Source organism: Ornithodoros turicata, chromosome 1 (genome assembly GCF_037126465.1).
Source record: "Ornithodoros turicata isolate Travis chromosome 1, ASM3712646v1, whole genome shotgun sequence".
NCBI lineage: Eukaryota > Metazoa > Arthropoda > Arachnida > Ixodida > Argasidae > Ornithodoros > Ornithodoros turicata.
The window spans coordinates 219,626,583-219,653,993 of record NC_088201.1 but is presented as its reverse complement, the minus strand read 5'-3'; the positions used below and the strand labels follow the sequence as shown (position 1 = coordinate 219,653,993).

The 27,411-nt window shown below is 45.6% G+C and overlaps 1 protein-coding gene across 1 annotated transcript; it reads right to left on the bottom strand.

Moving 5' to 3' along the window:
- Nucleotides 1–984: 984 nt before the first annotated feature.
- LOC135376705 (tissue factor pathway inhibitor-like) lies at nucleotides 985–26,907 on the bottom strand. The gene is made up of 7 exons (XM_064609196.1): nucleotides 26,478–26,907; nucleotides 18,715–18,878; nucleotides 16,563–16,642; nucleotides 14,657–14,743; nucleotides 11,756–11,947; nucleotides 9,505–9,687; nucleotides 985–1,124 (listed from the first exon to the last, which is right to left on the bottom strand). Exons 1-7 carry the CDS (start codon nucleotides 26,613–26,615, stop codon nucleotides 1,090–1,092), a joined length of 879 nt encoding a protein of 292 aa, XP_064465266.1. The 5' UTR covers nucleotides 26,616–26,907; the 3' UTR covers nucleotides 985–1,089.
- Between the last annotated feature and the right edge of the window lie 504 nt (nucleotides 26,908–27,411).

Here is a 27,411-nt window from a genome sequence, read left to right as displayed (position 1 = left end):
GCCTGGCTTACGTCATCATTATGTTACCATTGCTCGGCTTCCTTAGCTAGAGAGGGTGGGTGAATCTTAAAAATTCGAGAGAACTGATGTTCTGAGGCTGGAAAACCATAGAAAGGACAAATACATACAAGGCCTGAAATGTAGGTTCGAATCCTACAGCTGGTTAACCTGTTCAGTCACGTCCACCTTTCATCTTTAATGCTCGTTTATTTAATAAGAAAGTTAGTATCGGAAGACAAACTCGGCCAAGTATACTATGGAGCGGAGTCGAACATGAACATAGCGGTCTCACACTCACGTTTTCGCAACCGGTACTCACCCTGAACCATATTGATATGGTTAGTGTCCACAGGACATGAACCTGCTTTCCTGGGATTACACTCTTCTACTTGCCGTTCGGAATTCGTCACTGCTCTCAGTTGTTACTGATGTCAAAGCATCGAGATTGTGAAGGCAAGTGAGAGATTGCTGTTTAAGAGCGTTGTATAGCCCAGCACCAAAGAGTAACAACCAATAAACTAAACAAATCGGATCGTCATTGTCGTCGTACCTCATACCAACGGTGCAATTATGGAGTGTCTGGCCCCAGTGGCTACAAACATTTACTGGCTTTGAAGCCCGCGCTGACACTTGCACAGGTGGTTATTGGCATGTTTGCGGTTTTCGCCAAATAGATGAGATGCAAATCAAATTTCAATTATAAATTCCAGTAGTTTTGTCAAAAAAATATTCCCGGGAACAGCACCGCAAAAGGTATTTACACAGAAATATACATAATTCGTGTTCGAAAAAACTCGCAAAACTTTTGCTTGTTGTCGAAAGCAGAGAATATCATATGTAATATAAATATCATCTAGAGTGTTGCCGTGCAGATTGGGAGTTGTACCAGATTGTTTGCGTATTTTTTATTTTTATTTTTTGCGTCATGTTTTTAGGTTTGTGTTTGCGTGAATTCTGAATAACAGACAAATACGCATACCCCTATTAAGATAAATCTGTCGTGAGATCGAAATATTTTATTGGTTCCTTACTTGCGGGTTTAATCTATTTTAGTTATTTGAAGTTTTTAACGCGTTTCAACAGATGTCTTCACACAGCACCAGCATCTTTTTTTGGAAATCCTCCTGTAAAATACATATGCTGCAGTGTAACTCAATTATTCGGAAAACAGATATTGGAAACAAGCATATGTCATGAACAAGCCTCATCGTTTATATGATATACTTTCGTTTTTACACTAGACACCCAGGGAACTATGACATGTGCATCCCTCCAATAGGACTATTACCCTTGTGAGAACTATGCAAGAGGTCGGCTACTCTGCACTGAATTACCCGTGCTTCCATACGTTCTGCGACACAATGACGTAACTACGACGATCTTCTGCGTGATACGGCCTCGCTTGAAAGTGTCCCCCCCCCCACACACACACACACAGTGCGAGGAGGATTGAAGCCGCGTTCGACATTTCAGTGTTGTGAGCTCACGGCGGAGGCCACTGCAGCGGCGTATTGCGCGCGGCAGTGAAATTGCAGAAGGAATGGGCCTGCTTCATACTACTTCATTTCATTGCGTGCGTACGTGCGCGAACGTTGGTTTCCGTGTCAAGAGATACGCGCGAAAGTTTCCGCAACACAATAGTGAGAGCTGCCCTACGCGCTCGCGGAGCCACAACTGGAGAATAAATCACCGTCTTCCACGAATGCTTCTTGAGGCGCACCTCCTTCACCTTTGCGCCAGATGAATTTCAACATGAGGACCTTAAACATCGAGCGCATAGAGGCGGTAACAAAAAAGACACATGGTTCATAACACTAATTAACGAACAGCCGTTTGTGTCACATCGGTCTCAAACCTGGACTTCATGCTTTCGGCCGTTACCTTTCATTGACGTACTACGTCACGAAAGACCCGAGTTGGCTGCCGCTTGTGGTGGACGCATGTATCTTAACAGCCCAGTGCATCGCTTATGTCTCATGTATTCGGACGGAGGTGTCTGCAGGTAACGAAAGTCAGTCTTGTGAACCACGCATGCTTAAAGCATGCGGCTGTTCGTGGTTGCGATGAGTTGGTTGCAGTTTTCATCAACCGCAGCAGCTGACACGTTGAATGAAGAAGCTACACATTCCTTCCATCCTTTTTGTGGATTGTTGGGCATTTTGTGATGCTCCTAGGATGCATAATTATTCAATATTGTCAGGTTCATGCAAGGCCCAGCGGGTTGTTTCAAATGAATCGATGTATTGATGATTTCTTGATATTAAATGTATAATTATAATTTACAAATGCTTGCCTGATCTCTCTCTTCAGTGTGGACCACCAACAGGAAATTATTCAACAAGTCATTTACGAAGAATCCAATGAGTGGGTGTGCCAGGGGTTGAATATGGACGCTCTCGAATACCAGTGAGGGACGCTACGTTTACACAGCATTGGTAGGGTCCTCTCGTGTATTGGAGACCTCAAGTAGTCCGGGCGGACAGGACAAACGCTCATTGACACTCACTCTTACATAATTTCTTACTCGCTGACACATTCACACACGAGGCAGGCCAATGCTGAGAAAAGATAAGCAAATTAAACGAGGCGAGCTTCATCTAGGGACAAACACAAGACATAAAGCCTCGAGAAGCATAAGGAGCTGGAAATTATTTAATTCCCTCCGCAACGGCTCTGGTGTATCTGTCTAGAGAACTAACCGTGAATTTCGTTCGCGCCGAGTACTACACATAGAGTGCGTCACGTAACATGGACCAGAATTTTCTTAAATTCGTGGTTGTTTTTCCTTCGGAAAGGGCGTTGAATACATCTGTTCCCGATGGGGCCTACTCAAAGGTGGTGATGCATAAGTAATTAGTGCAGCCCTTAACTAACTTCACGATTAATCTTTATAATTAGTGAAAATAGGTTGACAACGGATTTGCAAAGTTGTAGGCCTCACGTCTCGCCCACTAGAATTGATGCCACAGCGGTTTTCTGTGCTCTTGTAAAAAAAAGGAAAAAAGAAATGCAAAAATGCTCAACTTTCAAGCGTAGCGCGAAATTGGGGGCCGATTTCTCCTACCCTCTTTCTCTCACTCTTTCTCAGTGACATCAGGCTGTTCCTCAAAGCGTGAAGCATTCACACCTCCTAGTGTCACAGTCGATACCGCTTTTTTTTTTTTTATCTGGTAAAACGTACACACTTGTCGAGCAGTCGAATCCGTGATTTTATTTTTGTTATCCGCGTGTTTTTTGCAAGGTCTGGATTAGCAGCTTCATCGGTGACATTATCAGATGAACGACTATGGTGGCATACCTTGAGCTTGAGGGAACGAGAAGACACACAAAGAAGTAGACTGGACGAGGCTCAAGCTCAAGGTATGCCACCATCGTCGAACCTTCACCAGCTCGCACGCCTGCACAGCATTATTTTATCAGATGAAACCGGGAAACCGGGGATCCTCCGGCTTGGGGCCTATAACTTTGCAATTCTGTGGTAAACCTATTTTCGCTAATGATAAAGCTTAATTATGAAAGTTAATTAACGGCTGCACTAATTACTGTTACATCACCACCTTTAAGTATCGGGGACAGATATATTAAACGACTATTTCCGGCAGAAAAAGAAACCACGAATTTAAAACAATTTTGTCCAAGTGTTGCGTGACGCACCCTGTAGGTAGAAGTGTGCGATAATTTATTTTAACTCACTTTGCGTTTTCTATCTATGTGCAGATTCTCATACACAGGGGTGAAGACAATGGGCTCCTTCTAATAGCCATACCGATTGTGGGATATTTCGGTGAGGAGGAACACGATGAACGAGCACGGCTAGCGCGCACTTTTGATTACGCGCTTTTGGGGCATTCTAGTTTTCGAACTGACCGTTAATAAATGTAGTGATTCAACGCTTTTCACGTCTCCTATATTTAACAGGTTTTGGTGCGGAATCCCGGGAACTGGGCCACCAGCCTTTTATCCCCTGTCCCAGTCGCAAAGGACACAGCAGCGGAAGGTCTGAACTCAGTCTAATAGAAATATGGACAACGTGAAGGCAAAGCGATCGGCACGCAGAGCCCAGAACACGAAGATTATTAATGAGGCAAGTCTTCTTCTGGAATCTATCTTCGGAAGCCGTCAAGTGTCTTAAGGATCGACTAGAGAAGAGTAATGCGGAACTTGAGAGAATCAATTCCCTACACGAACAGTTCATCAAGCCGGAGGAAGCGGCTGCCGAGTTTCTCGCCGTTACCGACTATGATGATCAAGCGGTAGGAATGCGATCGAATTTGCAGTCCCATTACGTTAGGCTTCAAGCAGCGGCCCAGCCAACGCCAGCGCCGTCAGCTTCCCGTTAACCCGTGAGCGACACGCGCCAGCATTCTGAGTCTAGGCCTAAAGGTCCAAAGCTACCGTACCTTACGATAACGCCCTTTGATGGGGATCTCACCAAGTGGACTGCATTTTGGGAGCAATTCAAGGGCAAGGGACTTCCTCCGAAAAATTTCACTATCTACGTCGTCACCTGACGGGGTTGGCAGCGTCTGCCACTGCTGGAATGCCGACAAGTGCCTTATGCTATGATGATGCTGTTCATCTTCTTCAGGATCGTTTCGGGGACCTCCAACAGATTCGCGAGATGCACCTTAAGCAGATGCGTCAGTTACCTGTTGTGCATTCGGTCGATGACGTCCGTGGACTCCGGAGACTCTATGACCAATTGAAGTTCACGGAGCCTACAGGCTATCGAAATTGAACAATCATCACATGCGGCTATACTGACGGAGATGTTGACACAGGCCCTATCTTGTCAGATGACCGTGGAATTTAACCGTCAACGACTTCACGCAAACAATAATTCTCAAGGGGGTGCAGCTGATGTTGGTATTCAAACCGCATTTTCTGCAGAAAATGACATGAAGAAGTTGAGGGAGTTCTTCAAAATCGAAGTAGAGAGCCGTGAGCACTCCCTCCACGATAAACGGAGTAGCAAGGAGGAGGTCCCAAGGGTGGTCAAAGTAGGACAGTGCCGTCTGCAGCAGCCTTGTATTCTGATTCAACTTTATCGTCTTCAACAAAAGGCAACTGCCTCTTCTGCCAGGAACCCCACAAGACTCAAACTTGTTCAAGCGAGATACCTTGGGAGAAGAAGGCCAGTATATTAACTAACGATTATCGGTGTTTCCCATGCACGATAAAAGGTCATCGAGCGAAAGACTGCAGGGTTCGCATTACTTTTGCAAGTTGCAATGGAAACCATGCCGCTTCTGTGTGCAGAAAGGAGCCCTTGGACAAAACAGAGAACAACCGCGCAAACCTTGCTGCTGCGTCAACGGGAGCATCGCGGTTCGTTCGCCTATAGATGACGTTCTATTGCAGACTTTTCGAGCTTGGGCTTTTGGAGAGAGAAAATTCCGCTATGTTCGAGGTGTCATCGATGGCGGGAGCGACAGGACTTTTCTGATAGAGTCATTGGCAAGTAATTTGCATCTACCTGTTGTCGACGAGGTAACCCTGAGCATAGCCACCTTTGGCAGTGATAGGCATGCATCGTCTAGGGGGTACAAGATCGTAAGTCCTCGAATACGATCTCAGTATGATGTGCGGGAATTTGAGATCAAGGCCATCGTTGTTCCTGTTATCTGCCACGATATCCGTACCATTCCAAATGATTTGCCATTTCTTCAAGAACTGAGAAATGACGCAAAATATCTTGCAGATGAACGCTGCTTTCCTGGTGACACGTCACGTGACAACACAAGTTTATAAGTCGGATCCGATCAAAGTGGGCAATCCTCACCGGAGAAGTCGTCAGAAATAATGATTGTGACAAACTTGTAGCAATGAACACCTCCCTGGGCTGGACTGTACAGGGGCCTGCCCTCGTCTCAGTACAAATGGAACTTCAAGGGAAGACCTTGGTTAGGTCGTCTTTGGTGTCATGCGTTTTCAGGGTGTGCTCCGCCACACAACACGAGGATTCGAGAGATGACGAAGTCACTTGGGAAACCGCTCTACGTTCCTTTTGGGAGATTGACAACATGGGAATCAACCCAGAGCCTTCAGCTTCCTCGAAGAATCCTGTGTTGGAGAACCTCGCGGAGACAGTCCGCAAAAATGACGAGCGATATGAAGTTGCGTTACCATGGAAGCAACAGACCTGCTTAGAGTTAATTTCGAAGTCGCAATGAAAACGTCTCAAGAAGCTCTTGATAAAGCTACAACGAAGAGATGGTCTTCTGTTGGGGCATGACAGCGTCATAAGAGAGTATTTCAATCTTGGACATGCCGAAGTTGTCGATGAGCGACTAGAGATGCAAAATCCAATCTATTACATGCCCCATTCAGCTGTCATTCGAGAAGATCGTGTCACCACCGAGGTTCGAGTTGTTTTTGATGCTTCATCCCATGCCCCCAGTTGTCCGTCGCTGAATCAATGTTTTGATAAAGAGGTCTGTCTAAACCCTGACATCTTGCAATTGCTACTCCGCTTTCGAAGGTACAAGATAGCTCTTACGGCGCACATCGAAAAGGCATTTCTTCAAGTTCAGATTCGCCGAGAGGATCGAGACATATTTCGATACTCCAGTCACCAAGTCCAGATGCCTTTCCTGATGTTTCGCACAACGTTCAAACGCTGAGAGTGACGGAGGGTACCCTTTGGAGCGACTTGAAGCCCATTTCTCCTGACTGCTACCATTCAGCATCACCTCGCCTGCGTAACTGGTGATTATGAAGCGACTGCGATGAGACCTAAGCAGTCATTCTACGTGGACGATCTGGTCACCGGAGCAGATTCAGTAGAAGAAGCGTGGGCTTTGTATCAAGAAGCACTCATGATCATGATCATGAAAGAAGCTGGAATGAATCTTCGCAAGTGGATGACTAATAACGAAGACCTGCAGTTGTTATTGAACGGTGAGCAGAAGCAGCACACCGAAATCACGAAAACAGGACCTCACCTGTTCAATCAAGATAAAATTCTAGGCGTGTCTTGGGATAGAGATCAAGATAAGCTACAAGTCCCCATAAAGTCCCCTTTCACTTTTCTTTTAGAAACAGCTGATACCAAGCGCTACGTTTTACAGGCTTCGGCAAGAATATTCGACCTCTTGGAGATCCTCAGCCCCTTTACGGTCCGCGTCAAAAGGCGTTTCCAGAAACTGTGGATTGATGGAGTCGGGATGCAGGACTTCCAAACGGAGTACTACAGGACTGGAAATCGTGGTGTAAGGAACTTCCTACGCTGCGTCTCGTCAGTGTCAGCCGGTACGTCGGCATACGAACCACGGCCAGCAGAAGGCATCTTAGTCTATATACTTTCTCAGGCGCCAGCATTCACGCCGCAGCAGTCTACGTCAAGGTAGAAGATGAGCTACCCCAATTGCTAGTAGCTAAGGTCAGAGCTGCCCCACTGAAAGAGCTGGTCCTTCCAAGACCCGAACTGATGGGAGCTCTTGCGGCAGCACGACTGGTCAGCAACGACCGAATCGCTCTTTTTGACTGTTCTGTTGATTGCCATTTTTGGACGGACTCGTCTATTGTGCTTTGATTGATTCAAAATGAACCTACTCGTTGGAACCAGTTTGTGGCAAATCGAGTAGCAGAAATCCGAATACTCAGCAGTCCTGAAACGTGGAGTCATTGTATCTGCCGTGATAATCCAGCGGATTTGTTAACAAGAGGCATCACAGCAGAACGTTTGGTGGAAACACAACTATGCTGGAATGGTCTGCAATGGCTTAACAATGATCCTGTTGAGTGGTCACTCGACAACGGTTTAGTCCACGAAACAGATTACGAACTACGACACAAACACATGAAGAGAAAGCACGCTCTTCACGTGACAATGGGACCCGTGGAGGCTGTTCTCGACATCAACAGATACAGTTCGCTGGACCGTCTATTAGAGGTAACAGCCTATGTCCAGCGGTTCGCCAGGAATTGATTGAACCCTCAAGACAGAAAAACAGGTTCATTGACCCCCTAATGAGGTACAGGAGGCCACGGTTTACTGGATTCGTAGGGTTCAAGAAGATTCTTACAATGAAGGTCGTGATCATGTGCCTCCGAAGGACATTCAGTTTTTCGTGGATACCGAAGGCATCATTAGAGCAAAAGGACGCCTTCAACATCTACAAACGTCTGAACAAGTGAAAAAAATGATCCTGCCAGCAGATCATCATTTTGCGGCTCTGGTGGTACAAAAGGCCCATGCTCGAGTACTTCATGGAGGCGTTCAGAGCACTCTCGCGGAACTCCGAGAAGTATATTGGGTTCAGCGGGGTCGGCAATCAGTGAAGCGAGTTATCAGAAAATGTCCCAGCTCAAGGTTCAGAGCTCGCCGTGTCGTTGTGCCTACGGCCTCCCTTCCGAGTTTTAGGATAGAAGCGAATCAACCTTTCACAGTGGCCGGCGTCGACTTTGCTGGCCCGCTATACGGAAAGAAAAGTAATAGGTACTGCATAGTCCTGTTCAGGTGTGCTTCTATTCGCGCTATTCATCTGGAGGTTACGTCGGCGGAAAGCGCTGAAGCGTTCCTGATGAGCTTCCGCAGATTCGTTTGCAGAAGAGGACTGCCGACAACTGTTTATTCCGACAATGCTCGGAGTTTCAAGAAGGCAGACAAAGAACTTCACATTCTATGGAAAGCGACAACAGACTTAGATGTCTGCGGGTACTTCACGCGTCAAAAATTTACATGGATATATATCCCCCCTGGGGCTCCCTGGTGGAGGGGTTGGTGGGAGAGGTTAATCCGGACCGTGAAGAATACACTTCGAAAAGGTCTTGGGAAAGCTTCTTACAATTCGAAGAGCTGCGACCGTTGATGACAGAGGTAGACTCGGTTTTAAAGTCTCGTCCCATCACCTACATAGAAAACGACACAGACGAGTTTGATGCTCCGGCACCGTCTCACTTTCTTTTGGGCAAAATAAGTATTGCGCTGCCTCCATCGGTTACCCCATCGCACCATGACTGCTCGACCGCAAGAAATGACGAGTTTACGCGTCGGTTGAGACACCGAGGGAAGGTCATGGATTATTTTTGGCAACGCTGGAAGCGTATTTATTGCAACTCCGATCAGCTCCTTACTTCTCTTCATCCTTCACGACGAAGTTGGCGGTGGGCGATGTTGTCCTCATCGAGAGCAAGTTGCCGCGGAACCTGTGGAACTTAGGAAGGGTGGTAAAGACGTTCCCTGGGCAAGACGGCACTGTGAGATTATGTGTCGTCAAACACACTAACGGCAAGTTCGTCACCACTGCTGTTCAACGCCTATTTCGCCTGGAAGTTTAGAACTCATCATTCGCCGCGGGAGGATATGGAATATGTCAATGAGGACGAAGACGATGATCGAGAACGGCTAGCGAGCACTTTTGATTACGCGCTTTTGGGGCATTCTAGTTTTGGAACTGACCGTTAATAAACGCTTTTCAGGTCTCCTATATTTAACACCCATACAATAACGAGAAATTACATGAGGATGTGAATCTAATACAACAAACGAACATCGCTTACCTGGACAACGTTTCGTGCATTGCTTCTCAGTGTCAAATAGGTTCTGTGTGCCCCAACAGCCACCGTAAGTATAGTTGATGCATTTTCTCACGGTAGAGTTGTATGTGAACTTGGGAATAGCCATCCTACATGAATACCTGCCAGTTATAGGTGGGAGCTTGCAAATGTCGCCATCGCTTGGGCCTGCGTTACACAATGAAGGAAAAACATAAGCAATCGTGATAGCAATGAATTAACACATACCTAGGCCGGTCGGTCTAGGAATGTCATTGCCAGCGATGAAACGCACACGCTCATTGATTGTAGCCAATGTAGTGATGAACACTGGAAGAAGCTGGGTTCGAATCTTATCACTGGCTGGGATATCTGAGGTTGTCCCCTTGTTTTCGACCAGACTTTCTAGGCGAATGTTGGCACAGTTCTCTCGGCCCAGCGGGCCCACTAACCCTGTGTCTCTCACTCCATCTTGCTGTCCTGTCTCAATCTGTCCATTTCGATACGCCGCTGAAAACCACAGCTGCTTCGCGGCGCTAACACGGAATAAAAAAAAGGAATGGCAGGACAATGGACGAAGCAACATTAAAATTTCACCCCAGTACTAACAGAACGTGAATGAGCCCAGCACAAGCATGGACTCCCGACCCGTCCTGCGGGCCGTGCCGGGCATTTTATTGGCTGGATCCCCCAAAAACAAAACGCCGGCACAGCGGGTCGCGCCGTACCCGGGATGGCAATCATGTTTCCGTGAGACCGTCCGGGCCGTGCCACATGCTCCATCAATGCAAGAAGATGAGTTCATACATTCACATGCTCGTGCCATTCTTATGCCTATATTTGCAGAAGCAAACAAAGGCTATTATGTTATGGGTCGGCGCTCTAGAACCTTCTAAAGCCAATTCGCATTGCTCATGACCTCTCCCATCTTTCACACTGGAATCCGTAAAGATCGGTCTGAGGAGTAGCGATTGGAAGGATGGGCCTGTCGACAACATTTACTTCCACAAAAACGCGTGCTTTCGGAACTTTGGTCTCGCGCTATTGTGCTGTTTTTTTTTTATTGTTCTGATTTCGTGTTAGCGCTGCGAAGCAACGGCGACTGTGAGCTGCGTACAGATGTGGAGAGATGTAGAAAGGACAGCAGGAAGGACTGGGGGACAGGGGAGTTAGTATGCATCCTTGGCAGACTTGAGTAAGAACTGTGCCGACATGCGTCTGGAAAGTATTCGGGAAACCTAGAGGACACCTCTGACAGCACAGCCGGTGGTCGGATTCGAACCCACCACCTAACAGTCTTGAGCACGACCTTGGCTACCACCAACGACTGGGACGCCTTAGCCTTCTTGGCCATTCCGCTGGTCTATTGCGCATTCGAGCCGCCATTTCCAGTGTGCTTGTAACATTGTGTTCTCATCAAAAAGTTTACTCAATAATTTGTTAAATAAGGCTGATGTCACAGCTGGAAATGCTAGGCCGGCATCTCGAGTAAAGCATGAACGTAAGAGATTTCAGAGTGAAGCACGTGACCTCTCTCGCGCTGCCTCACTGCCGGTGAGAAAATACTACAAAGATTAATACTACAAAGATTAAATGTATATATGTATACAAATATAATTATAAAGACACAAGATTTAGTCCGTAGAAGCACTTTAAGTGCTTTCTCTACACCACGACAGTACGACTTCTACAATGCCCTGCAGAACACTGGGGCACCGCTAAACAATTGCCGACTGCTCACTTTTGCATTACGTGCCAAGGTAAAAATGAAACGATGAAAAATGCACGCAGAAAGCTTGCCGTTAGAAGGAAAAAGCTAGGATGACCCGAAAGTACTTGAAAGCTTTGAAAGCGTGTTCCGGCAATCAAGGAGAAACGCAGGGCAAAGAGATGTGCCGTGAAAGAGCAAAGAAAAGTGTCAACAGCTCAGTCCCAGCCGTTGACAAAAGAGAATCGCATACGGAAGGGCAGGGTTTATATTCGCTGGAGAAATGTAGTTTTCTCTTCTCGGGTGCATTGGCCTGGTGCATTGTTCTGGTACAGGAGCATCCATAATTTTGAAGAAAAAATCGCAAAGCTCAATAAGGGCCGGGCGCACAAGTATTTTTTCCAGTTACAGGTTGTCGAGATCGATTCAAGTAATTTTATGGAAATGGTCGTTCAGGATTGTTAATTGCAGTGCTCGCCACTAAAGCGATGATTTATCCGAAATAACATTATTCACTCTTGTCTCCATCTTAGATCAATGTAGGCATACTTGCTTCTGTTGGCTTCGTTGAGCTCGTTGTTTCATCACTTTTTGCACCTTTCTTGGAACAATCCGGATCGTAGACGTTGTACTTTGTTGTTCCACACAGGAAATCGAAAAGAATGGTGCATCGCTTCGGAGGGTTTTTCTCCTTTTGAAGTATGGTTGCAGACACCCACAGTTCGCACGCATATTGCGATTCTGTGAAGAAAAGAAAAATGAACATTTATCCTCCATTTCCTTGAACGAACGGAACACATTCCTTTAAGTGCATGCAATGGGTTAGCAAAACGTAACCTGACCAAATGACAGACATGATTTAAAGTGCCTACTACACTCTAGGAAAAAGAGGTATAATTTTCACCACATTTCGGTACAGCTGCAATGCAACCACATTTCTACTCCAACCAGTTTTACCTTTTGGGTATAGCTGCAGAGTAGAAACAAACTATAGAGTAGAATCTGTCGTTTTACCTGCCTGGGCAGGAAATTCTACCATTTTCTCTTAGAGCAAACGTGAGAGAGAGGAGCAAGGGAAAGGAACGCCGCCGCTTATACCCGCGGGGGACAAGTCGCGTGTGGATTGGCACAAAATGGTAGAAGTACAGTCCAGCTGCAACTTTGGGTAGGAAATTTTACCTTTTTTTCTTAGAGTGTACGGTCTAAAAATCAATATCCATCGTATTTTGAATTGTACTACCCATTTTACACACGGAGTATTCAATGACCTTTGAACATGCACATAACGCCTCGAAGTGTGTATCGTGTCAACCTCCCATGGGACCATTCGAACCATTCGTACCATTGCTCTTTAAATAGTTGACGTCTTACACGCATGGTGGCGCTGCGTTCAGTAACCATTGGTTTCGATCCCCTTCCAAGTCTGCCGCAGTAAGCAAAACGCGTTTCCACGAATTTTCGAATAAACCCGAAACGCTGCATAGGTTCTCATCACCCAAGACTATGCCACGTAATGTTGAGGTACGTTCCTTTTCGCCTAGCAAGAGTGCGCGCTTATGCTCTCCGTCTTATGCTCGAAGACTAGAAACAGTGTGTTGTGAGACATTTGGTAGGTCCACCAAAAGTCGTTCTCGCGCGGTGGGACACCGACGCGGTTTCTATATCACGCGCACGAGAAATGCTCCATGTGAGATCTCAACTTAGACCTCATTCACGCAATCCTCAAAGTGGCAGCGAGAGATGTCCCACGCATATCCACTTTTGATCCGTGGACATTGTGATCTATTTCGGACGTCCACAGCAGACAGTGTTCCCCCTGGGTTTATTTCACCAAATACTGCCTGTACTGGATTATCGACATGACTGTCGATGAGATCGATTTTGTAAAACTCGCTAATACCATTCAAATGTATGAAGTGATACATCAGTCGAGCGGGCAGTGCCTCTTCGACAAAATATCTGAAAATTATCCAAGTCTTCGCTCTGGAAGATTCTTCGCCGCCTCTAAAGCACCACTTTCTTTCATTCACCAATTGTACTACCTCTTTCGACATGACAAAAGTTATCCGCAGGCACCATACGCGATTTGGAATATAAATTACGGAGACGTTATCCATGCATCAGGCGACGGATAATGTCATCCATAAGTCGCTCTACCCGATCCGTAAACGTGGTCATCTTCCTCGAAGAGGGTTTGGAGGCAAGTCTCCTGGCGAGGTGTTTTTATTATGTAACATCAATTATAGTGGAACGATGACCTAGTCGCCGTACTCATCGCCTGGCTTCGAACGCTTGGTTATGTCCGTTGTTATATCTGTGTCATCCTGAGTTCACCATCATGTCCAGTTACCACAAACACGCTCTTCTTGTTTTCTTGTTGTGAGGGGCAGGAACGCAGAGATGTTTTCTTTTTCTTTTCTTTTTTTTCGTGCTTCGTGCTACGGGTCAGAAGCAACAATTGCTGTTAGCGGCGTCCAGATGTTTACAGTTAGCGAGGACAGCAGGAAGGTGTTGGGAATAGGGGGTACATTTATGAGAACAAAAAAAAAGTTAAATTGTTAGTCAAACGGTAAGTCGGCTTGCTATTTCATAAAAAAATATTTTCAAAATCGGAAATAGAGGATACACCAATGCCCTAGCCAAACCGCAATCTTAGTGCACTAAAAGGAATTGCAGAACTTCACCTCCTAAGCAAACATCACCTCCAATCGCATCGATCTCTCCCATGGTTTGCGGAAGAGAGGAGGCGTACGCCGTTTCTGTTACAAATATGTACTGAAGAAATATCACCAAAAAAAAGGCGTACGCCTCCTGTTTTGAACAAATCAGAGAACGATATCATTGGAGTTGATGTTGGCTAGGAGGTGAAGTTACTGGCCATTCTGTTTAATACACTAAGTATGCCGTGTGTTTAGGGTGTAACAAAAGGTGAACGAAATTCGAAGTAGATTAAAAACAAATAAGATTGGGATCAGCGCTTGGTATGCATCCTGTTATGACATCAGGGCAAACAGTGCCCACATTCGTCTGGAAAATCTGCCAGAAAGTTTTCCAGAAAACAACAGTCAGCACTAGTCGGTGGCGGGATTCGAACTCGTATCAGCACCTACCCTCGGCTTGGAAGGCTGTCATAGCAAGAAATGTCAGAAGGCTTTTCCAACTGAGGGTGTTTAAGAAAATGGTGGAATTTAGAGGGGGGGGGGACATTTCTGATGTAAAACATTCTCGAATAATTGTGAGAAATTCCATAGTCCTAAGGTGACAAGCAGGCGGGCATGTCACCTACTGGAGGGAGTTTCAAGTTGGAGAAATGAAGCATGAGTTGGAATATTGACAGTTGAAAGCAGGCCATAAAGCTTAAAGCCTGGATTAATCGATTAATGTGGCCATTTGTCAAGGAAACACGGCAGGTACGCTCGGTCGACACCTGTGAAGGAAGGAAAAGCTTACCAGTATCTCTGTAGGGATCTCTGATGATTGCACATTTGCCGGGTTCCTGGTACACCACGGGAAAATATTGTTTGCCATCTTCGGGATCTGAAAAAAAAAGCCAAGCGAAACACAAAATCCGGACGTGTATTAGGGAGGTTGGAACTTCACGGAAATTTTAGATTTGGAAAAAATTTGAAAACGTTATTCCCAGCTCTTTGCGGGGTCATTTCCTAGTATCATATCGGATGGACCTCATTCCTGAAGCCATCAAAGGCGCCCCAAAAGGAGCAGATGTCTTCATGGCACCCAACTTGCAAGCCTCGTAACTTAAAAAAAAATACGGTTGTGAACACTAATGAGGGTACCGCCCATGAATGAATGTATGAATGAATGTAATTCAAGGAAGGCGCCCCACCTAACCCCGAATAGGAGTACGTCGTCATTGATTATAATTGGAAAAGGGGATTTACTGTGAGACAAAAAACAATACAAAACACAGACAACAAACAATACAAAAGACAAGCAAAAAACAACTCTCACTCTATACGATACCACAGTTCGTCTCTGCGCAGGGGAGATGGTTCAATTTGGAGGGACCACGCACTCCCAAGGTAGCAATGAGGTGGTATTCGAAGACCACACCGAGGCTCACAAGGAAACCACGCGCCCCTCAACGACAACGACAGCGGGTGCCTGTCACGCACGCACATTCTGATTCCGTTGACTAACTCATCTGCATTATGATGCTGTGCTGTCCGTGTCAGCATTATCCCCTGATTTGGGAAGGGTACCTATCAGTTAGCTCAATGGCATTAAGAGACAGAGAGAGGGAAGCTGAGGAGCTGCGCGGAGATCTGCCCGATTTCCACAGCGTATTGTTCTCCTACACTCTGATTATAGGCGGAACCTGTCACGTTAGAAGTTCCACCATCGTCAGCTTGGATGCTTAGTCATGAATCTATACTGTCCATTGGTGTGGATCTACCATACAGTGAAATAGCCGCCCGTATTTTCCCGATGCCACGAACCTTTTTCTTATTTCGGTGCGTGAGCCGTTATACTTAAAATTGACGCTGAAACCTTAGTTGACACTGACCATAGAGTTTATCAGCAGGGCTAAAAACCATCGCAAAGACAAAAAGAAACGCATGCCAGCTGGACTGACTAGTCCTAATGATTGAAGTACGCTTGTTTGTTAGAGCACATTTTGTCAACACGAGGGCTGATTTAGCACATATCAACTTTCAATTCAATCTCGCTGTAGAGGTACGACCTGTGCTTTGTTTTCATACACGTCACCGGGGTAAGCCAAGTTCGGAAAAGCATGCCACGAAAAAGGAAAGAGGATTCTCATAGCTGTAGTACTCAAGAGCGTGACGTGACTTCAGCAGAAAGTGTTACTGTTCCTCTCTCAAGTTCCCGATCCGCTTCGCGACACCCGTAGAGATAGTATTACTTTCCGCTTTTCATTTAACTTGCCATGTACAGTAAAGAAACATCGGAGCTGTTGTTTTGTTGCGCGGCTGCAGTAAGTATAAAACAGCGTAACACTTCAGTGCACGGTTCTGGGCACTGTATGCACTTCAGATGAATGCTATGCTTCAAATCAAAGCTCACACTGAAGGAAAACGAGGACTTCGCTTGGGGTACGGCCTTGTTGGACCCACAATGGCGTCACTTTTTTTTTTCGCCTCTCCCTCGATTCATCTGGCAATGCCGAGTGGGAACGCAGGCACCTATGTTCGAGTGCAGTTTTCTCTCTCTTTTTTTTTTGCTAACAAAAGGGAAAGTTTTGCTGTGGGTCGTAAACTTAAGTCACGTTCTTTCATAATGCATCGGAAACGGGAAATCTTTGAGAGGTCTTCCCGTGTTTCATTGAAACGAATATCAGCGACAATAAAGCGAGGTAGGCAAATGCACTTACATTTGGTATACTCCGCACTGAAGAATGTCGAAACGTTGTAGCCCTTCAGTGTCATGGCCTTAAAGGTAAGGTTCGTAACCCTCGAAAAATAAATAAACTCCATGAGCAACACCAGTGACAAGGTTAAGTCTTGAAGAAGAGCACGATATTAGTATTTATCGGTCTGAAACGTGATGCTTAATCATGACTGCGAGGTGGGAAGAACACTAGCTTTTGTTCTCCCTCTCATTTAAAGGGGCACTAAAATGCAAAAACAAGTTGACTACAAATTATGCTACAAGCTACGTTAATTTCGTACTTATTATCTTATTCAAAACATCGATTCCGTTACGGAGCTGCAATCGAAATCATATAGAACTCTTCCTTGCTTCGGCACAAAGGAGCCAATGTCGTTTCAGCTCGTTCATCAGTGGTTCTAGCCCATGCTGCACGTGCACACGCGTGTCACGCTATGAAGCAGACCCTGTGAAAAACATAGTGCGTGTTGCGAAGCGGACTGGCGTCACTGTCCGAAGGATGTTAGGATAAATGTTGTCAGTGGAACATTCGCGAGAACTGTGGTGGGCTACATTTCAGTGAATCAGTATTGAACAACGGAGGTGAGCGTATCACTTCACGCATCTACGGAACACTACCATCTGGGCCGTTCCAAATCTACACAGCCACGATAGGTATGCGCGCGCCTCCGCACCGTCTAATTGGATGCCGTCAAACTTTGCATCCTGGGGAGTCCGCTCGTTGCTGCCAAAGACGGCTCTGTTTTCATTGCGTTTTTTTTTCTTTTCGAAACGGTAGCGCTGTGTGAACTCAGTCTGCTTGCACCACACTAATTGAAACATTAACTTCCAATTGAGAGCAAGTTGGGATATACTACAGCAATGGTACTGACTTCCGCCATCCATAGTGAGGCACAGTCTCATGCCCGCAGCGCCTAGTGCGTCCCTAGTCCGACCCCCAATCTGGGTAATCTAACCTGACCTAACCTAACTAAAAAACGCTTACCTTACCTAACCCTCATACTCATACCTTTCGCAAGATCACCCATCCGAAACCGTTTCAGCGTGGCCATGTTTTTCCGTGGTTCAGATGATGTCTAGACCATATAATTTTATAATTCTTATACTTTTAGACTCGGTATAAGGCCTTCCTTCACTCCCATGCATTATTTCACTGTTTTTCACAACTTGCATTACCCATTTTTTTTGTGTGAAAAACCCACCTGTTTTTCACCCATGCATTAGTTCACAACTTTTAAAAGCCACCAGTCCTACTGGTGTAGTGCAGCCGCAAGCTGTTTGTGCAATTTAGGGTATGGTCACGTGCGTTTCAGTTAATTTCGAAACTAGAGTGTCCTTTCATTCCTCGTGAATCACCGACCACTTTATCGAAATTTCCACGCGAAAGAGTGGCGTAGTTTGACCGTTATTTGATGGAATACAGCGACAAGAGCAGACGACGTATTTCTAGAGTATCCCGTTTTCATGTGACAACTGTCAGAAATCTTTCCATTATTAAACAGTTGGATGCACGCAAAACCCCAAATCCACAAGCACGAACGAACGCCCAATCTTGAGCAAATACGGCACAGTGATCTGCTAGCTACTGCATGCTTCACTCACCGACAACGCACGCGAAACGGTTTTCTCAGGCATTTGGCATCCTTTCAAGTTCGAGAAGACGCCACTGCTCGGTTCACCGTGAAGGCGGGACGTCCGTGTATGCCGCCATAGACGCAGACGCCGTGGCCTTTAGTGGGAGTGAGTGTTCTGCTTACGACTTACATTTTGGCCCTCGTGCACAAGTGTAAGCAGGCGTGTAAGCGGGGACGTGTGATGATTCCACTGAAGTCGTGTTTAGTATTCTGTACGCAAGGGGATACCCTGCTCACTACACACTACATACATACTACATACACGCTAAACGAGAAGCCAGGCAAGGTGAGTGTACGCCCGCTGTTCCGTTGGGCAGGGCACACGGCAAGACAAACTGCCTAAGAGTGCGAAAACTCTCTAATGATGGCTGCGCCTTAGTACGCCGCTAGATAATGGAATAATGGATTTGAGTCTCCTCAGTCTTAATGGATCCTCAATGAGTAAGTGAGTAAGCAAGCAATACCTTAAATTGTCTGGATAACAAATGAATGCAACCTTACCACCATGAATCATTGTTGTGGAGTGAAATTGCTCCAAAAAAAGTTTTCTCAGTCTCATTGACTTCCACTCGCTTCACCCACACGCACGTAGAATTCTGCGGGTACTTCTTCTCTATTTCGAACGTCTGGTAGAGAAGCACGATCCGTGATGTGCTGTTCAGGAACTGCAGTATGCATACATGCAATGAAAGAAAACTGTTATAGCTACTAACACACGCTGTCTTGGAATGGGCAGCTATGGTACGTGAAAGCGAATAACGTATAAAGGAAACGACACACTACATTAGCCTTGCAATGTCGAGTTGCAAAGTTCCAAATGAATATCTCTGTAAAGGGAAAGGGTAAACCATATAGACTGTCTGCTCTGCTGAAATCCTGAAACAGTAACAGTACCTCAGCAACCACATTTCAAAGACTGCTTCTTTAAAGGGGCACTAAAACATAAAAGCAACACGCTCTCAAACGAAAGTCCGTTTTTCAATTAGTATGATGCAAGCAAAATTAATTCACCCAGCGCTACCGTTTAGAAGGAAACGCAATGAAAACATTTGAAAGATTGGCGGTATCCAATGAGACAGCAGGAGAAGCGCGCGTATACCTATCGTGGGCATGTGGATTTGGAACAGGTCCGATCGCAGTGTTCCCGATATGTGCGGCATTATACGCACTGTCACATTTTTCAATACCGATTCACTGTATTGTAGCTCACAACAGTTCTCGCGAATATTCCACTGACAACATTTATCTTCACGTCCTGCGGACAGCGACACCACTCCGCTTTGCAACGCGCACTATGTTTTTCACCGGGACTGCCCCATGGCGTGGCACACGCGTGCACGCGCAGCATGAACTACACAAACCGATGCACGAGCTGAAACGACGTCCACTGCTCAGCGCCGAACCAAGAAAGAGTCCGATATAATTTCGATTGTAGCGCCGTAACGGAATCAAGGTTTTCAATTATGATAACAAGTACGAAATTAACACAGTATGTAGCGTAATTTGAAGTCAGCTTGTTTTTGCATTTTAGTGCCCCTTTAAGCCAAGTTGGCGGAGTCAAGCAACACTGACACCCATACGAGGCAAAGTGTGTTGGAAGCGGTCGCGGCAACACTAAGCAGCTCGTCCGAAGCAACTTTCCTTACGCGCGTAGTTCATTGCGATTTCTTGATACACAGCGCAGATGAGGCAGCCGTGCAAGTGTACAGATTTTTTTTCTTTTCTGCGCACTACAGCCACATGAAGATGACGTTCGTTTTTTCGTCCTAGATGTCACATCTGTTTCCACATACCTGTAGAGTATCAGAAAAAAGGGTAGAGTCGTTACACGTTTTGGGAGGTAACCGGTTTGCTACATGTGTTGTTGCCAAAAGGTTGTAAAGTTACACTAATAGTAATGGCTGCAAAGTTATACCCCATGCAGCGGGCAAACTATGGCACCTATAGAAGGGTGTAATGGTGATAATAATGATTCGAGGCTTTACGTTGCGAGACAACTTTGATCATTAGCGCCACCACAGTGGTCGGGTCTGTTGGTTCATTTTGCCCACCTGACGGTTCTTTTAACGTGCGCCGAAACCTCGACACGCGGTACACCCTACCATGAAGGTGGCAACGAGGGCAATTATACCCCTTGTTGCCTTGTGCAAGGAGGTACGTATAAGGTGGTAACGAAGGTAGTTAGACCCCTTGTGGTGTTGTGCAAGGGGGCACGGGCACGCATGAGGTAGTGACGAGGGCAGTTAGACCCCTTGTTGCCTTGTGCAAAGAGGGACGCATAAAGTGGTAACGAGGGCAGTTAGACCGCTTTGGTGTTGTGCAAGGAGGTACGCATAAGGTGGTAACGGGGGCAGTTAGACCCCTTGTTGCATTGTGCAAGTAGGTACGCATAAGGTGGTAACGAGGCCAGTTAGACCCCTTGTGTTGTGCAAGGCGGTACGCATGAGGTGGTAACGAGGGCAGTTAGACCCCTTGTTGTCTTCTGCAAGGAGGTACGCATAATGTGGTAACCAGGGCAGTTACACCCGTTGTGGTCTCGTGCAAGGAGGTAACGTACGCGTAAGGAGGTATCTCGTGGATTTACCATCTTTTCACAGCTTCTATTCTGAGAGAGTAGGGAGTATACGACGCACAAGAGACAGGCTAACGGAGGGCGCATACGTTCCTGCGGGTTGGAATTTCTCAATAGTTGTTCAAAAGCTGTATGTCAGTTTAGAGCTCCGTTGAGTGACGTCGGTTGAAGAAATGGCACAATTATACCCTTGCCAGACGGACAGCTTTAACCCAGGTTACGCTTAACGGCAGTTAGCCGATCAAACCGCAGTTACCGTGAACCACGGTTCGTTGCAGTTACACACAAATCAGTCAGACCTTTGACGGAGGTCACGTGCGTTTCTCGTGGTTTCCTACGCCGCGCATTGATTACTTTCTTCCTCGATTGACAAGAGGTTTGTTAGCTCGCAATTGAATGGCGATGTTTGCTGCATCTTCTTATGGGATCATCAGTGTTATTATTGTACAGCACAGCATTCAATTGTCCTGCCATTGGAGTATAATTATTACGCCGAGTTCCCCCCGTAACGTCTTCGGTGACGTGGCATCATACCTTCTCCTCCTCATTATCCCCGGAGTGGCGAGTTAATGGTGAACGCGTAGAGCCACGTTGATGTGAGTTATTGATTTATTTTTTTTCTGAGTAACAAATTGCACACATCAAAACCTTTCGCGCTGTTCGGTAAAATGACACACACACTTTCATCAGACATCTTAAAACAGCATGGAAATCATCGTAATAAGACATGACGGGAGAAGTAGAAATTACGATTCCGAGTGGTGTGATAGATATCCGCACAAAAAGTTTGAGCGTAGCGCGCAATCCTGTCGCGCGAGGGAGCTTTGAATCTCGCGGCAGTAACGCCCCTTCTCTCGGTTGCCGGCCGAGCAGGAAGCGTTGTTGTTTCTCGGACGTCGTGGAAAGGACAGGTGATGAACTGAACACTCTACAGGCGACACGTCTGCCCTTTTTATGGAGTTGGAGTTTAAGCTCCGCCAGCTTCGATTTTGCCACACGAATGACCTGAAGACTCAAAAGCGATGCTACTAAGTGTCAACAAACATTCGTATTGAAATACAGTGCTTCTTCAAGGTTACAAATGCATAGTCATGACGATGCAACGCAGTGACCAGTGTTTTCATTTGAAGAGGTCGTCATGACTTCCATCCATCCGCCCATCATGACTCCTCCGTGTTGTGGTCAACACTATGGGCTCTGAACCGCATGGACACTGGCATATCCGAGGCGAAAGAGCGGACCGATAAATTCATAGCTGTGTAACATTGCACTTACCATATCTTACTGCACCAGGAGCGCAACATCTTCACAACAACCACCACAAATAAATTAATGCTAATGAATGGGCAAATTCGCCACATAAGGTGCGGCCCACTGCCCCATCTCCACAGGCTCAACAACACGGATACCAAAGTAAAGTCAGTAGCGTCAATAGCGTAGCAGCTCGCGATCTGTGGAAAACCCCAAAACACATGACCAAATAAGCGTTTTTTTATTAGTCATATGCAGCATACCCATCAGTGGCACATGAAATAAATCTCCAACTGACAGAAATGTATTTAGTCGTATCATATATATATATATATATATATATATATATGCTGCACACACAGGCACAGGGGCTCAATCTTGATGTGCACATTGCGATCGTTATAGCTATTTTGCAAAATTTGCGCGCTCATTCCGTCACGCGCATTGGCCGTCAACCGGGGAGCACGAGCGTTTAGCAAGCGTTACGGGATAGCGAAACGTTCAAAATCTAGCCCCAGTACTGTTCATAAGGTACCGACACCTCAACACAATCGGAGCAGAAACCACAACCGCGTACGATCCACCTCAACCCGGGCCATCTCGGCAACACAGAGGCCTAGCCACACCTTATACACTGCCTGCAGTCTTGTTTTATGCGAAACGTACGAGACAAATCATGTAAGAACGCAAGTGAATGTCAAACGCAAATAAACAGCAACAGCCCCCGTCTCAGTCGGTAAGTCGCCACGATTCCGGAGCTAGCAGACGATTCTGGCAGGGAGCGGACGCTTCCGGCAGCCAATGAAGTGCACGGCCACCTGACGTCACCACATGGCAGACTCGGCTGGGAGGAGACTGTCGCTGTGGAGCGCATTCTTACAAACTAATTTTCTCAGGAAATTCGCGCTTTTCAAAGGAAATATGTTGTGTGGCAGTTTATAAACGTAGTATGTTCATATCAAGCGGTGAAAAATATATGTTCCAAATGATTTCCACGCTGCTTTAATCTGACATTTTTTAGAAGGCCCTCTGTACACCTTTAAAGGTTGAAGTTCGTCGTTCCTGGCTGTCTCTGTGTAGCTTTTGTCGCCTTCGCTGTTGCCATGTCGCAAACGTCCCCGCTTTTTTCTTAGTTAGACATTCACCCGCTGTTATAGTTCAATGACAACAGTTTTCCATCACTAGTTAGCGCAAGAATGCACTAAACTGCACGAGTACAGAGGCCCAATGATAACGTCAATACCGTTCATGAATCTTGGGCCGAATGTTTTTCTATTTGTTGCTCAGAGGCCACTTCCGCAAAAGGCCTGGTGCAAGCTTTGTCTAGAAGCATTTTTTGCCAAGAAAATGAATTTGTTGTCATTTCTCGTTTGATACCAGGAGTTGCACAGATTCATAAATCGTTAAATAAATATCTACTTTCCACTAGCACACGTGGTTGCGTGCGCGATTGTGAACGCAACTTATCTGTTACACTTCCTGGCCATGATCATGCATTAACTATCTGGCATTCAGTACTAGCGTGCGAGAAGGTCCTGACATTCGCATTTCGACAACCAAAACATAATCATTATCAAATTTTCTCACCATCGAACGTCGACACGCGGCACTAGGCAAACGTAGCAATGTACTTGATGAATTCTTCAAAGTACTTTACGGAGTATTTTCTGATGTACTTTAAGTGCCCTTACAATTTTGGTACTTCGTACTGCACCTCAAGTGCCAGCGACGTCAAGTAATTCATACTCTACTTAATCGAAAAGGTGTTTTTAAATGGTAAAAAGGTACATTCCCAGTTATACTGCTTTCACCTTAGATTCTCTCCTCACAAAAGGAGAAAAACGATTCTTTTCCCTTGATTTGAGAGGAAGGCGTATAGGAGGTGTACTAACGTCACGGAGAAGAGGTAACGCATACAATCTGTTCGTTCTTCCACCTTCTCTCCCCTCCGCTTTGCACTTTCTTCCAGGGTAGAGGGAAGGTAGCTCCCAATTAAAAAAATAAATAAATAAACGCATTCAAAGCTCAAATGTACAGCTCAATGATGACTAGAGAGCCGCTTTTAAAGAACTAAAAGCGTCTGTTACACGTCTAAAAAACCATTGAAAGAGGCCCAAAAGGGCACGATGTTTCTTAGGAAGGGCACGATCAATATCGCACTACCAACATTAAGAACAATGCCCTCAGCATGGGTTGGTTTAAGGTAAGATACCACTCTATCGCGTGCACTTCTGTGACAATTGCTCCTAAAAGATAATACGCTTGTATTGTAACTTCTGAAGTCACAATAACCGCTCTCATCGCATGTGGGCTGTTTGAGATGTTTATTTTCAACAACTGCTGCATTCCATGTACGCTGTTCCAAAGCTTCAGATGTGGTTACCTTGAGCATGGGTAACCGGAAGTAATTTTTATGCTCTCACGCAGAATCTCACAAAAACTGAATATAAGGTGTTTCGCTCACATCGTAGATTTCTTAACTTTAATAATTTTTCAGTACACACACTGAAATCAAGCATGTTCATAATATAAAATACCTCGGTGCTATTTTCTACTTTTTTTTTTGCACTGGAGGCCCCCCATCAGGTATATATGTACTAGATTATCACAGGCATATGGGGTTTTGCTCAGAGTAAGGAACATGCTTCCAACACCAGTTGTGAGATAATTGTACTTTTCCCTCGTACAATATATTGCGTAGAATCATGAGGACACACTTACAAATCTTATCTAGTACCCTTAGAACTACTACAAAAACGTATCGTCCGTATAATCTCAAATTATCATCCTATGCAGTCAAGCTCCGTGTTGTTTAAAACCCTAAAAATTTTACCATTCGAACGAGTGTTCTTTGAAAGATGTGTTTTGTTTATTCGTAAAGACACTCTCAATGAGGAAATTGTTGCTGAATTGCAATTATCTGCTGTAACTCGTATCAGTAGATATGCATTACCCCATCATTTCAATGTTCAACAGTTTAAAAATGTATACGGTAAACGGTTATTTGCTCACGAAGGCGTAATCAAGTGGAACTCTCTACCAGTGTCTGTTGTGACGTCAGCTAACTTCCAACTGGCTGTTAGGAGATACCTATCTCACGTAGATAATCTGGACTAGGTGAACTAGCAGGATTGCGTAACTGTAGGACTATGTATGTGTGGCCCTTCCATTGTAGTAATTTACAGATTTGCTGTGTGTGAACCCGTTATGTGCTTTTTGCAGAAAGACTAAAAACGTCATCGTCACTGTGCATTTTAGCCATTTATAGATTCGTTGTATGGGTACGTGTTGTTTATGCTATACAAAATCGTATTTCGAGTATTGTGAAGAGACTAACAAACGTATTGCTTTTTATTGCCACAGGTTGCTGCGTACAACATCTAAGATGCATATGTTTTTAGGATCGTACTAGCTTACGCTATGATTCGTACGGTACGTTACAGTGCTTAATATGTATTCGTCTGCAAGCAAAATAAAATAAAAATAAATAGAGCAGTAACTCAATTACATTTCACGAGTAACTGTACCTGTTACTGAGGTATATTTCAGCCTAATTAACCTTTCCTGTAACTCCTTTACTATTAAAGTCGTGTAACTGTAACCTGATTCCACTTTGTGTGTAACTTACATTGATCTGGTCACCACTAAGTTCACCTGTAAAGGCGGACACGATGTAACACCGTGTGCTAGGAATGCAGGCGAATAATAATCCACTCTCTGTAACAGGGGGGAGGGGGGACTCTTGCAGTGTGTGACGTTATGTGACGTGAAACATGTCCTCCACTGTTACCAACTTCTTTTTTCGTTGCAAAATCTATGAAACAAACACGCAGCAGCAAGTAAACTACCCGTCTAGGCACTAATATATTGGGTGCTAATGGGTACCCTTCGACCGTATTCGTGCTTAGAACATTGAAAGGCAGCACCTGTAGGTGTCGCGACGGAAAGGCATATGCCTGAAAATCTTCCTTCTAATTGATGACATAATTCCTGCCATTAGTCCTCATAATACTGCAGTATACATGAGGACTAATGAGAGACAAGGAGCACCCATCACCCGTCACTCTATAAGAAAAAAAAAAGGTGTGATTTTCGACCCATTTCGGTAGAGCTGCATTGCAACCGCATTTCTACTCCAACCAGTTTTACCTTTTGGGTATAACTGCAAAGTAGAAGCAAACAACAGAGTAGAAACTGTCGTTCTACCAGCTTGGCTAGGAAATTCTACCATTTTCTCTTAGAGCAAACGTGAGAGAGAGAGAGGAGAAAGGGTAAGGGACGCCGCCGCTCATACCCGCGGGGGAAAAGTCGCGTGTTGATTGGCACGAAATGCTAGAAGTACCGTCCTGCTGCAACTTTGGGTAGGAAATTCTACCTTTTTTGCTTAGAGCGTGGTATCACCTAAAGTAGCCGTATAACATACGATTGTCGAAATACTTACAGCCCAAGCGTCCTGGTAGTTCTGTAGTTCTTGAACGCTCTCAGGGTAATCAAAGCTTGTTGGTGGAGTGTCCTCACGACCCACATGTATCACAAAGAAGGCTTGCGCATAATAATACAGGAAACCTAAGATATCCATCGTGGCTTTACGTTCACGTGCAACGTCCGGACGGCAACGAGGAGACCAGTATTAATTTGGCCGCCGTGGTATTAAATACATGTGGGTTCGCTATCAGAAAGCGTCACAGCTGCTATAATCATCGAATCACGACTGACGCCTCGCGCCCCGCGCAGACATCCAGCGATGTAGGCGATTAAAGAAGTAACTGAGCATTAATATGGATCGTAATAAACCCACTCGATGACGTGCAGGTGGCTTCCCCAGGTTTTACTCACACATTGTCTCGATGTCGCGCAGAGAGAAACAGTTGGCGCTCGATGAAACAATGCCACTTAACTGTACTGTCACTCCGGAGTATAAACAATGGAGTGTGCTTCGACAGACGGGCAGGAGGTAACTAGACGAATTTATCTGGAACGTCAAAGCAGATTGAAACGGTTTGCGCGATTGTATACGTATACACCAACGCTGCTAAACTTATTTTTCAGGCAGATAACCAAATGCAGTCTACAGGGTGTCCCAGAAAACGTTTCGAATAAGCTACGCCACCTAGAATCAAGCCGTCAACTGCATTTTTTTTAGTTCTGTGTTAGCGCCGCGAAGCAACTGTGGCTATGAGCGACGTACAGACGTGGACAGATGGAGAGAGGGGGCTTTGTATGCGTCTTGTGCCGACTTCGGGGGGAACTTTGCCGACATTCGTCTGGAAAGTCTTCGGAAAACCTAGGGAAAACCTCAGACAGCACAGCAGGTGACAGGATTCGAACCCCTGTCACCTCCCAGTCTCGGCGTGGAAATCGATCATCCTAACCAC

What these genes read in the sequence shown, in the direction of transcription:
- LOC135376705 (XM_064609196.1), bottom strand. Translation starts at nt 26,615, where the DNA reads ATGGATATCTTAGGTTTCCTGTATTATTATGCGCAAGCCTTCTTTGTG. An exon ending in ACTACCAGGACGCTTGGGCT is followed by an intron (nt 18,879 to 26,477) that starts GTAAGTATTTCG and finishes TGCATACTGCAG; the next exon opens with TTCCTGAACAGCACATCACG. An exon ending in CACAACAATGATTCATGGTG is followed by an intron (nt 16,643 to 18,714) that starts GTAAGGTTGCAT and finishes TTATTTTTCGAG; the next exon opens with GGTTACGAACCTTACCTTTA.